This window comes from Anomaloglossus baeobatrachus, chromosome 1 (assembly GCF_048569485.1).
Source record: "Anomaloglossus baeobatrachus isolate aAnoBae1 chromosome 1, aAnoBae1.hap1, whole genome shotgun sequence".
NCBI lineage: Eukaryota > Metazoa > Chordata > Amphibia > Anura > Aromobatidae > Anomaloglossus > Anomaloglossus baeobatrachus.
This window is the reverse complement of record NC_134353.1, coordinates 136,572,476-136,585,919: the sequence shown is the minus strand read 5'-3', so window position 1 is coordinate 136,585,919 and position 13,444 is coordinate 136,572,476. Positions and strand designations below refer to the sequence as shown.

Genomic DNA, 13,444 nt, shown 5'->3' with positions numbered 1-13,444 from the left:
GGAGAAAAAGTGGAGAAAAAAATGGAGAAAAAGTGGAGAAAAAGTGGAGAAAAAGTGGAGAAATAAATGGAGAAAAAGTGGAGAATAAGTGGAGAAAAAATGGAGAAAAAGTGGAGAAAAAGTGGAGGAAAAAGTGGAGAAAAAGTGGAGAAAAAGTGGAGAAAAAGTGGAGAAAAAAATAGAGAAAAAGTGGAGAAAAAGTGGAGAAAAAGTGGAGGAAAAAGTGGAGAAAAAGTGGAGGAAAAAGTGGAGAAAAAAGTGGAGAATAAGTGGAGAAAATAGTGGAGAAAAAGTGGAGAAAAAGTGGAGAAAAAGTGGAGGAAAAAGTGGAGAAAAAAGTGGAGAAAAAGTGGAGAAAAAGTGGAGAAAAAGTGGAGAAAAAGCGGAGAAAAAAATGGAGAAAAAGTGGAAAAAAAGTGGAGAAAAAGTGGAGAAAAAGTGGAGAAAAAAATGTAGAAAAAGTGGAGAAAAAAATGAAGTAAAAGTGGAGAAAAAATGGAGAAAAAGTGGAGAAAAAGTGGAGAAAAAATGGAGAAAAAGTGGAGAAAAAGTGGAGAAAAAAATGGAGAAAAAGTGGAGAAAAAGTGGAGCACCCTTTGGTGCCTTTTATGTGGCACTAAGGGGTGCTTAGCTTTGTAGTTAGCCAAAAAAATGAAAAAAAAAATGACGTAGGGTTCCCCCTAGTATTGTAGCCAGCTAGCGTAAAGCAGACGGCTGCAGCCTGCAGACCACAGCTGGCAACCTCACCTTGGCTGGTAACTGAGGGCACCCCACGCTGTTATTTTAAATTAAATAAATAATTAAAAAAAAAACACGTAGGGGTCCCCCAAAATTGGATCACCAGCTAAGGTAAAGCAGACAGCTGGGGCCTGATATTCTCAGACTAGGGAGGTCCATGGTTATTGGACCCTCCCCAGCCTAAAAATAGCAGGCTGCAGCCGCCCCAGAAGTGGCGCATCCATTAGATGCGCCAATCCTGGTGCTTCGCCCCAGCTCATCCCGTGCCCTGGTGCGGTGGCAAACGGGGTAATATATGGGGTTAATACCAGATGTGTAATGTCACCTGGCATCAAGCCCTGGGGTTGGTGAGGTCAGGCGTCTATCAGATACCCGACATCACCAACCCAGTCAGTAATAAAAAAAAAAAGACGACAAACACATTTTTATTTGAAAAAACACTCCCCAAAACATTCCCTCTTTAACCAATTTATTAGAAAGAAAAACAAATCCAGGTCTGGTGTAATCCAAGGGGTTGCCATGACGATCCACACTGTCCCAGTCAATGAAGAGCAGGATGTTCCCCATTGGCTGGGAGAGCAATGCAGTGACCTGAGCTAACATCAATGGGTCAGCCCAGGTCACTGCAGGGCATGACAAGTGCTGCTGTCAGCGAGGTACATTACCTGCGCTGATCTCCTGCACTGCCGACAGCCCCTGTCACTGAGTTCAATGACCGCCGCCTTCACAGCCAAGTATCGCGAGCGGCCCGTGACGTCACCGCTAGTCAGTCTCGGGTCGGAAGCAAGAGGTGATGTGACAAGCGGCGGCCATGGAGGACAGTGACAGCGCTGAGGTCGGGATGGCGGGACTTCATCACCGCAGGTAAGCCGAGCGGGACCATGTGTGTGTGTGTGTGTGTATGTGTGTGTGTGTGTGTGTGTGTGTGTGTGTGTATGTATGTATGTGTACATGCCGCGGGCAGGAGGGGGCGGAGCGAGCTGAGTGGGGAAGTGTGGGCTTCCTGCATGTAACTAGGATAAACATCGGGTTACTAACCAAAGCGCTTTGGTTGGATACCCGATGTTTATCTTGGTTACCAGCTTCTGGCAGGCTGCCAGCGATGACTCCTGCACACTGTAGCTGTAAAAAGCCCTGCTTTTTGCTGCTAGAACCGTTCTCGAACGTATCTAGAACTATCGAGCTTTTGCAAAAAGCTCGAGTTCTAGTTCGATCTCGAACAGCCCCCAAAATCACTCGAGCCTAGAACTGGAGAACCTCGAACCTAGAACCGCGCTCAATTCTAGTCGTAATATGAACTAGTTGTACACTAAGATTTCAGCAACTGCTCTCCCTAGTCTTTAAGAGTGGAAAATAACAAAGTATCAAAAATTTTTTTGTATTTTGCTCAATTAAAAACAAATAATAATAATATTTAAACAAAACATTAAAACATTAATGATTTACACGTTTTCAGTTATTGATTTTTTTTTTACGACACCTTCCCTTAAACCACACACATCAGTTTTAGGCTTTGAAAGCTAGTTACATTGTATAAAAAGTAAAAAAATGATGCCTGCCTTGATGTTGTTTAAACAGAGACAGTACAAAAATGAACAAAGCAATGACATTTTCACACAGTTGGATGCAAAAATCATCACTGTCTGGGGAGTATGAGCAGGTTAGCAATTTGCTAAACAATGAAGTGATAACTTTTTCCCAAACCAGCTAAAAATTATCACTTTAATTAGGGAGACAAAACAAGTGTAAATTTTCAAAGTGACAAGTGTAAATTTTCAAAGTGAAGAAGATTTTGTTTCTCGGCTAGAAATGAAAAATTATCCCTTTTTGAGGTCCTCAACTGATTTGCTAATGTTAAAATTATTAGGTGTTTACAACGGCTTTTTCTAATGCGGTCCAAAATGTATCCTTTTTTAGGCCATGAAAACAGGAGTATTATATTCAAAATGAAGCAGGAGCAAAGTCGCTTCTGCAGAAAGCAGACCGTTGGGGCAGAGAAGTGTGTCCGCTATTAAAGAGAATTAATATTCACTGCTTCCCACAAACATAATCTGAAGCCGGTGCCAAGAGTAGGGCTGGATTATAGGAGTGGGGAGCAATGAATATTGATTTTGTTTAATAGTGGACACATGTGATCAGCCCAGCTGCTGGCTTCCTGCAGTGGGTGGGGCAATCACATATATAAGCTATTAAAGAGAATGAATATTCACTGCTACTCTTGCCCATAGTGAATATTCCTTTAAGATTAGTCAGCAACTGATGTCAGCGTGTGACTGAGAGCACATGGCAGTTATGTCATGCACTGCCAATCGCTTACACTCCAAAGACAGTTGCCATCATTAGAAGAGGATGTCACACACTGGGGAAATGAAGGGAAGGTGAGCAGATTTGTTATTATTTTTATATGTGCAGCATAACAGAAGGCATACATACCAGGATGGACCCAGGATTGGAATCATATATAACAGGAAGAGGAACATACCAGGATAAGCTGAGGATCATCTTTACCAGGATGGAGGTTGCATATTCCAGAATGGGGGATATATATACCAGGATGGGCCACATATTTACCAGCATGGGTCATATTTACAGTGATGAGAAAAATGATAACAGTGTTTGAACTTTTGATTTTCAGGCTCCATATCTCACCATTGACTACATGTTTGGTGGTGAGACTACATTTATTTTATAAACAATCATCTTGACTATCTCACACATAAATGTGAATTGCAACTGTTTAGCATATGTTTAGTTATGCAGATTTTTGTTATGTTCCTCCATTTTCACAGTTTTTCTCCTGGTGTTTGAAATTTTTTGTTCCTGTATACTGCAGATGACATCCTGTTCTCACAATACCTAATAGCTCAGTCTTTTCTTAGGCTGATTCCCAATCAAAAGGTCACTGGTTCGAATCAAGTAGCAGCCATGAAGTAGATTTCCCAAGAAAAGAGAAACCGCATCATCCAGGTCACCGATAGGAGTCTCTGAGCCAAAAAATTTGCTAAACTTCATCATGTGAGTGCCGTGACAATTGGAACAATACAAAATGATATCCATCCATCCATTCAAAAGAAAAGAGAATAAGATCCAGGAAAAATCAACAATTGGCTCATCACAAGGTCTATCAGTTCTGCCGAGACAAAAACTGCAGTGGAGGTGGCTTGTGTGCTTCATAAGGCCTTGCTTCCACTTGCGTATGGCATCTGATGCAAGAACATCGAATGCTATATGCATGTGATACTCAGCTAATTTTCTGCTGCGAGCTTGAGTCGAGTATCATGCAACTGAGATCCGATCTTTCAATCCCAGCTGCAGAGAAGAGGGAGCAAGTAATTTCCATCTTCTCCACTTTCTGTCTGCGCTTATATAGCACTGCACTTGCTTGACATCCAAGTGCAGTCCAATGTTTCACATGCACCCATAGATTTGTATGTGTGCGTGTGATGCAAGAATCACTGCTAAATGCAGCTTACTGCAATCCTTTTCTCATGCTGATTTGGCATGACAAAATTTTTTAGATGGACAATACCTCATTGTTTAACACTGGTGGAAATGCAATCTGATGTTTTATTGGATAGCACTCATCCATGGTAAATGTAAGTGGGAGCGAGGCCTTATAGTGAGACCAAAAACATTCATGCAAGCACCATGTAACACACATTACACAAGCCTGGTATGGTAACCCAAAATATGGTAAAGAAGCCTCGACATTAGTACCAACATAAGAAACAATGGCTCAATTTTGCCAAAAAGTACAAAAAGTGGATTGTAGAAAATTGGAAACAGGTGATTTGGAGCCATGAGATGAAAGTCAATAGACTAGGCTTTGATAGGTGCAAATTGGTCTGGAAGAAACAAGTGAAAAAGGGGCTAACAAATCGAGAAATAGAAGGATTTATCAAGTTTGGAGGAGAAAGCCTGATAATATGGGGCTGTTTCACAGGCAAAGGTTTTCAATACTTGATGACGATTAATAGTGGTCTCAATTCGGAGCTTTATATGAGTATTCTACAAGATGAACTACTTCGTGCTCTGCAGTATTATGGGTATAAAAAGGACGACAAAGCAAGACAACTACAAAGCATGCTTGAATCTGATTGAGAGCATTTAGAAAATGCTAACAAGTTAATAAAAATTAAAATTTTGATTTTAGAAGCAAAACAGTAATAATGCAGTGAAATAAGAAGAATCTGCATAACTAATCATATGTTGTACAGTTGCAAGCCAAATTTATGTAGAAGATAGTCAAGTTGATTGTCTATAAAATGAAAATAGTCACATGTTTGAAGCTGTAGTGGATGGTGAGATATGGGGCATGAGAGTCAAAAGTTCAAAACATTGTCAACCTTTTGCTTGTCAGTGTAATAATAGCTATTTAATTATTTTATGTACATTTTATTGCTACTTTAACATCCTTACTGTTGTAGCCAACTTGCAGTCCTGTCGCAACAAAGTGTCTTAACAAAATATGGTATCTCAAGAGTCATCGGCAGTATGTTATGTTTTATCATTAAATTCTGTCATGTATATTTTTTTCTTATGTTAACCTATTTCTACCTATCGCTTAAATTATTTTTTTCTTCAGAATTTCTTAAATAACATTGTGAATAAAGCATATTGTGCATGTTTGTGACATTTGGGGCATTTGGGTATAAAAGTTACAAATGCAGTGTGCCTAAATCTGTAAATATTCTCAAATTTAACAATTTCAAAATATACTTTTTCTTCTATAGGATGGCATGGGAAATCTAAGAATTACCAAGAAAGGAATAAGACTGGAAGGTGTATCTGAATTTCTTCTTCCATTATACGTGAAAGAAATACAATCTAGAAAGGTAAATTCCAAATCTACTGTATTAGTTTTCATTTATTAGATTATGAAAAACACTCTATTGTATAAATACAGTTATATTTAGTTAGCATTAAATTACTTTTGATTTTAATTATAGTTTACCTCTTAATTTTATTATTGTTTTTATCGAGAAATGTAATTACATTTGGAAGTTTAATTGCGCTGTATAAATATGATAATTCTTCCTTTAAGGATATAAAGATATTAGGTATGTGAAAAAATATATTTTCAAGATTTTATATCTTTTATCTCTCTATTGTTGTTTTGAAAAAATACTATTGTATGATTGGATCATACATAAGTTTAAGGATTTTCTTAAATCATAAAGTGATAGAATATTACTAGATTAGGCCTTCACTTTATAACAATGAAGTTTTCTAAGGTCAAAAAGTACACTATTAACATAAAATTGTAATTTCTGCTGTAAAATGACATCATGATATAGAGTGTTTACATTTTATAAACAATGTTTAACTAGGTGATTTTCATTTTTGGGCTTTCATTTTTTCGTCCCTTTATTTCAAGAGCAAAAACTTTTTTAAGTTTTTAACCCACTTATTGGGATGAAGGCTTGTTTTTTTTTGTAGGAGTTTTAAATAACACAATTTATTTTACTATATAATGTTCAATAAAAAAGGGAAAGCATCCCAGCTGAAATTGCTAAAAGAAATAATAAGCATTTTCTCAATAGAATTTTTAGTTTTGTTTTAATAATGAACATTGTGCAGAATAAAAAGATCTGGAAATATGATTCTCAAGGTCAACATCATTAAAACGATATCAAACTTGCATAGTTTTTATTTTTAAGTGACTGAACAATATTAAACAAAATTGTTTTATAATAATTTTTGATTATGTTGACATTTTCTAACACAATTGAAGGGGTGGTTCAAAGAAATATGAATCTAAATCCCTAACTATTTACTAATGTGAGCAAAACTACAGTGAGGATCAAAAAGTTAAGAATGTTTTGAACTTTTGAATTCAGGGTCCATATCTCACCATTCAATAAAATGTGAAATTACCTTCTTTTTATAGACAACCAACTAATCTATCTCATACATAAATTTGACTTGTAACTATTTAGCAAATGATTAGTTATGTATATTTTTAAGTTACTACATTGCTACTGTTTTGCTCCAAAAAATCTAAAGTTACTTTTTTTATTTTGTTAGCATTTTGTAAATCCACTTTTAGCTTTTTAACACTGCCTGTATCCTTCTGGGCATGCTCTCCATCAGATTCAAGCTTATCTTAACTGAAATCGTATCTCATGTCTCTTCTACTTGTTCCGAATGTTGGTGCATACTGATTAACTCACATGGATATGTATACAGCTTTTTCCTCAATGTTTGATAGGGTTGAGGTCTGGGGACTGTGGGAGCAAATCCATCAGCTCTACTTCATTGTCCTTCAATCATTTCTTTGCAAATCTTGATGTATGCTTCAGGTCATTGTCCAGTTCAAACACTTTGTCTTCCTGCTGGAACACTATGTTGGCCTATTCACTCCAATAGTACTCCAGTGAATGAAGAAACTCGTCTTCTAGTGCAATCACATATAGAGTGGCATGCAAAAGTTTGGGCACCCCTGGTCAAAATTACTGTTATTGTGAACAGTTAAGCAAGTTGAAGATGAAATGTTGTCTAAAAGGCATAACGTTAAAGAAGACACATTTCCATTGTATTTTAGACAAAAAAAAACATCTTACATTTTTAAATTACCAAAAAAGGAAAATTGGTCAATGCAAACATGTGGGCACCTGAATGGTTAGTAACTAGTAGTACCCCATTTGCAAGTACCACAGCATATAAAAACACGACTTATAGCCAGCCAATATTTTTTTAATTCTTGTTTGTGGGATTTTCATCCATGTCAAATCCACAGTAGACTACCTCATAAGGTGCAAGCTGAATGTTTTACAATGATCCACACAGTCCCCTGATCTGAACATCATTGAAAATCTGTGATTATACCAGTGCAACCCAGGAAACTGGAAAACTTTTAAAAGGAAAAATGGATGAAAATTCCTCAAACAAAAATTGAAATACTCTTGGCTGGCTACAAAAAGTATTTTTAAGCTGTAATACTTGATATTGGGGGTACTACTAGCTACTAAGCATGCAGTGTGCCCAAAGTTTTGCATTGGTCCATCTTTCTTTTTTGTTAAATTAAGAATGTAAAAGATGAAAATATGTATATTTTTGCCTAAAATGCAATGGAAGTTTGTCATCTTTAACAGTATGTCTTGTAGAGATCATTTTATCTTCAAGTTTCTTAATTGTTCACAAGAACAGTAATTTGACTAAGGGTGCTCAAACTGTTGTATGCCACTGTAGCTTAGCATTGAGAGTACAAACGATCTTGGTCAAGCATCCAAAGCCTTTGTGTGTGAAGCAACCCCATATCATCAGGCTTCCTCCACCAAACTTGACAGTTCCTTCAAGTTCTCGATTCATTAGCCTCTTTTTCACTTGTTTCTTGCAGCCCATTTACATTCATCAGAGACTAGCCTATTTACTTTTGTCTAATTGCTCCAAATCACCAGTTTCCCATCTTCTATTTCTTTATAACCTCGAACTAACGCTTCTTATGATGATATTGAATTTTTTTTGAGTCACCATTTCAGACTTGTGAAACGTGTTTCGCACAGTGCTTGCATGGACATCTGTGATCTCATTAGTATGAAGCATACGAGCCACCTCAACTGCGATGTTTGTTGTACCAAAACTGATAGGCCTTGTGATGAGCCGACTTGTTGACTCCGATATTTTGCCTGGATGTCTATCCATTTACTTTTGAATGCATGTACAGACTTAATTTCGTATTCTTTCAACTTTCATGGCACTCACATGATGCAGTTTGACAATTTTCTTGGCTGAGAAACCGCTATCGATAAGCTGGATGATGCAGTTTCTCTTTTCTTGGGAAATCTTCTTCATGGCTTCTTCTTGATTCAAACCAGTGACCTTTTCCTTGAGAATCAATATAATAATGCACTAAGCTATTAGCGAATGTGAGAACAGGTTGTAATTTGCAGTATACAGGGAGAAAAAGATTTTTCAATCACCAGGATTAAAACAGTAACATTGCAGTGACATGACAAGAATGTGAATAACTAATCATATGCTAAATAGTTGCAAGTCACATTTACTGTATGTATGAGATAGCCAAGATGATTGTCTATAATTAGAGTTGTCTCATGCTCAAAGCTGTAGTAGATCTCGATATATGAAGCCTGAAAGTTAAAATTTCACAAAAGTGTTACCCTTTTTTCTTGTCAGTGTACAGTAATACTATACTATTTCTATATATGGCACAAATCACAGCCTCCTTTGAACAACAGCCAGAGTATGGCATTCATAAGAGCAGAATCATGAGAAGCACAGGAGTCTTCAGCTCTGCTTCACTGATAGATGTTAGAGACAAATGATGGCTGAAAAACACAGCCATCATCTGATAGTAATGGGGTGGGTTCAGCTTCTTAGCCTGAGTAATACATGCACTCCTGGTGAAAGCGTAAGATTCCCGGTTTTATTTGTTAGGGGATTTAAGGTGTTGGGTATTAAAATATAACTTTTATTAAGATAACTTTAAAAATTGGTTCAAGACCAAGTAGACCAAAAAGTATTTTTAAATGGAGTGACAAGCACATTAAAAAAACACCAGTTTAACAGTTTTACCCTCTTTTTGGACTGTAATGGTAGATTATACTAACATGTGTAGGACAGAGCGTATCCGGACTGTAAAAGTCCAGATCCTTGCGGTTTCAAAGATGCCTGGGTGCCGGACCCAGATCGGAGATTCCGGGTGCACAATCCGGATCTGGCACTGGGGAAAATCATTGAAAAATAAAGAAAAACAGATATAAAACAGCGTTTCAAACTTACCGAGACTCGGTGTCATGGTGGCACACTGCTTCTGGGTTGCGCATTCACTTCCTGTACTGTGCCTCGTATACACACAGCTTTCCATGTTTTCCCCACCGGCCGTCCTCTCATCTGTGATTGGTTCCAGGCAGACGCACCCCCAGCCTGTGACCGAATCTCCTTGCCATGCAGTCATCGTGGCTCAGTCATTGTCTGCACAGCCAGCGGTCGGGCTCTATGGCCGATGGCTGTGTTATGTAGCAGAGCTGAAGTGGCGTGGGACCTTGTGTGGATTACTCTGGAGCTGCAAGGTGTTGGGTGGTAATAAAGAGGTGAAGGAGGGTGTGTGTTTTGTACTTTATTCCAAAAAAAGGATTTTTCATGTGCTATCACTAACCTATGGTTTAGTATCAGCTGTGCGCTGGTATTAGCCCCTTATTACCCTGTTTGGCACCGCTCCAGGCAAGTGGGAGGTGCCAGTAAAGTACCAGGATTGTCACATCTAAAAGATGTGGCAATATCGGGTAGCTGCGGGCTAAGAATACCAGTCACCAGTTGGCTTTATCATGGCTGGGTATCAAAATTAGGGCGGACTGAATGTCGTTTTTTTTTTAAATTATTTATTAAAATAATAAAAAAGCCACATCACCAACACAGCCACGCACACCTCTGACAGGAACGTGCATGTGTTTCTGAAACATATGCATGTTCACCATACTGACCCGCAGACACTTGCACTGCTTTCCCCGCCCACCGGCCGTTCTGCCGCCTTTGATTGGTTGCAGTTAGCTGACATGCTGCCACTCAGGGTGGGGGCGTGTCTAACTGCAACCAATTACACGTGCCAGTGGGTGGGCACAACAATGAATATTGAATTGTCAGCTCTGGAAGGGAAAAGCGTGACCCGGAATGAGTTTGCTGCCATGTCACAGCCTCCGGTGAGTACACTGCTTGCACTCTTACCTCCCTATCCCCTCCACAAACATTTTTAATCTCTGAATTCTGGTTCAATAAACTTATATGAGCACCGGAATCTGGAGCGGATGCGGACTTTTTTTTTAATCCGGCAGTGATCTGCCAGTCGCGGATTTTGGCAGGTTCGATCAACTCTAAACCTATGTATAATGGGTTAGCATAACCAACAAACACGGACTGGGCCATGCCATAATGAATATATGAAAAATGCCATATGCAGAGTACAAGAAATAAGCAAAGAAAAACCTGTACAACGACTTAGTCAGAAAAGGTGTATAAATTGTATTAAATAGTAAACAACAATTTAAAAAAGAGTGCAGCACAAAGATAAATAGAACTTAATGGTGAAGACCAGCAGGTGGCGACCTCACCTCACATTAGGTGTGTACAATGTAATAGAAAAGCTAGGAGGGAGTCCTGTGGCATGCTGTCCACGCTTGCCAAGACCAAAAAATACAAAGCTGCTCAGTATCAAATGTTAATATAGCTGTAAAGACTGAGCAGTGCAAAGTGTTAGAAGGCAAAGGAAGACACAAAACATGTCGCCCAAACGACCCCACCACAGTCATAAATGTAATACAATACCCAAATGTGAGCAGAGGTCCAAGGAAACCCCGACCTATAGGTTTCGTATAATCCTTCTTCCGGGGATGGTCCCATGTTCACAGGTTGCGCCCTTTTATATGTCAATGCACCAACAGAGTGGTAGAATGGTGAGCCAATCCACAACAGTAATATATATATATAATTATACAAAAGTGGAGAAAGACCTATTTTCATTGGTGTCCAGAGGGGTGTGTTGTTACATGTGACACCCACGCTATGTATTAGGTATAAACGTGAGAAAGCGTCATGCTGTCACTTAGGTAATGTTCATCACGTGACCAATTTAGGTGTAAACAGAGTGGGTGTGTATAACAAATGACAGCTGGATCGTTGTATTAAACAAGTGTACTAAGTGTCATGCAGGGATCCAGGCAACGCCACTCACGTGACCAGTGTGGGCGTGACCTCCACAAGAAAGCAGTAAGTAATGGCAAATCTTACGTGACCGAGCGGTTCAGAAGCAACCAAGTGGCGCCTGCTCAAATGCCCCGGGGGTCCGTCAGCACCCCGAGCACATCCAACCATCACCATGGAAACAAGTTTACCACGAGAACGGCATGGAGGATGCGCTCGAGATGAGTCCAGACCATCCAGGCCAAAGCGCACAGGTGCTCAGGTACAGGGAAAAATGCTGGGCATAAGTAAATAGGGATGCGCGTTCTATAACACAATAACTCCCCAACGGCTAAGATAATAGATATATACCATAACATATATAGATCTTATGTTTACACCACAGCATATGCATTATAGAAAAGCACTAACAGTGTACAGAATGACATATATAAAACATTGTATACATTACAAACAAACGATAAATATATGTAATACAAACATGCTGTGAGTATATGGAAACACAGCCGAAAGGGGAAAAAAAGAAAAAAAAAGAAGAAAAAACGGCATCCCTTTAATAATAATAATAATAATAATAATAATTTTATTCATTTATATAGCGCTATTAATTCCACAGCACTTTACATACATATCCCTTTCCGCAAGATATGCAATCCGGCCATTGATGCACTTCTCCAAATCCACGCATATTAGTAGAGTGGCTCCACCAATGACTAAGCACAAAGGACACAAGCTGAAAATTTAATAGAAAAAGTTTTTAGTTTTTTTTTTAATAAAACATGTTAAAAACACAAAACCAAAATGGCGGACTATACAAATGGGGAGATGGTTAAATCAGAACAATGATACTATAGAAAGAACCTATATCCATCAAAGAGAAGTGGATGCTAGGTGGATCTGGATATGGTATGATTATAAAAAGATACAAAACTCATACACTCATTCAGTCCATGAGGCTGCAGTGTCTTTAAGGTCCAAATCCATTTTGTTTTGCATTGTGTGAGGAGGCGACTAATCTTGCCCCCCCGCATCCCTGTCACAATTTGGTCTATGCTGCGTACCATTAAGAGGGTATGATTGCATTGGTGGTGTATTTTAAAGTGCCTTGGTAATGTTTTAAAGCCCTCCACATTCTCCTCATCCTTGGCGGCCATAATATCCCGAACATATTCTCTCACACGGACCTTTAAGGCCCGTGTGGTCAGGCCGACATAGATGAGTGGACAAGGACATGTTGTATAATACACCACGGCTTTTGATAGACAATCGATCTTTCTCTTAATAGTAAATTTCCTCCCATCAGAGGACATGAATTCATTAGCTACCTAAATATTGGGACACGCGACACATGAACCGCAGGGTGAAAAGCCACCTCTCCCGTTTTACAGGGGGAAAAAAGAAGAAGATGCAAAGGGAGGAACAAGTTTATCTTTTTTATTGTAATAACTCGATGGGAGTAAGTCTTTCAAATTCCGAGCACGTCTTGCAACTACTGCTGGTCTTTTAGGTAGGTACGTTTGTAAGATAGGATCCATGGTTAAGATAGACCAGTACCTAGACATAACCTCAACCATCCTACTCCAGTGTAAATTGTATTGTGTGATCATTCTAAGGGGCACTTTGCACACTACGACATCGCAGGTGCGATGTCGGTGGGGTCAAATCGAAAGTGACGAACATCTGGCGTCACTCTCGACATCGTAGTGTGTAAATCCTTTATGATACGATTAACGAGCGCAAAAGCGTCGTAATCGTATCATTGGTGTAGCGTCGGTCATTTCCATTAATTGGGAAATACCGATGTTACGATGTTGTTCCTCGTTCCTGCGGCAGCACACATCGCTGTGTGTGAAGCCGCAGGAGCGAGGAACATCTCCTACCTGCATCCTGCGGCTCACGCCGGCTATGCGGAAGGAAGGAGGTGGGCGGGATGTTTGCGTCCCGCTCATCTCCGCCCCTCCGCTTCTATTGGCCGCCTGCCATGTGATGTCACTATGACACCGCATGACCCGCCCCCTTAATAAGGAGGCGGTTCACATGCCAGAGCAAC

The 13,444-nt window shown here is 39.3% G+C and overlaps 1 protein-coding gene across 3 annotated transcripts in view; it reads left to right on the top strand.

Moving 5' to 3' along the window:
- Positions 1-13,444, top strand: part of SGCZ (sarcoglycan zeta) — a 1,566,603-nt gene that overhangs the window by 1,182,933 nt on the left and 370,226 nt on the right. For all 3 annotated transcript variants that reach the window (XM_075347076.1, XM_075347075.1, XM_075347074.1), the window contains one exon: positions 5,472-5,573. In XM_075347076.1, the coding sequence (XP_075203191.1) occupies positions 5,472-5,573 (102 nt within the window). The remainder of the gene's footprint in view (positions 1-5,471; positions 5,574-13,444) is intronic.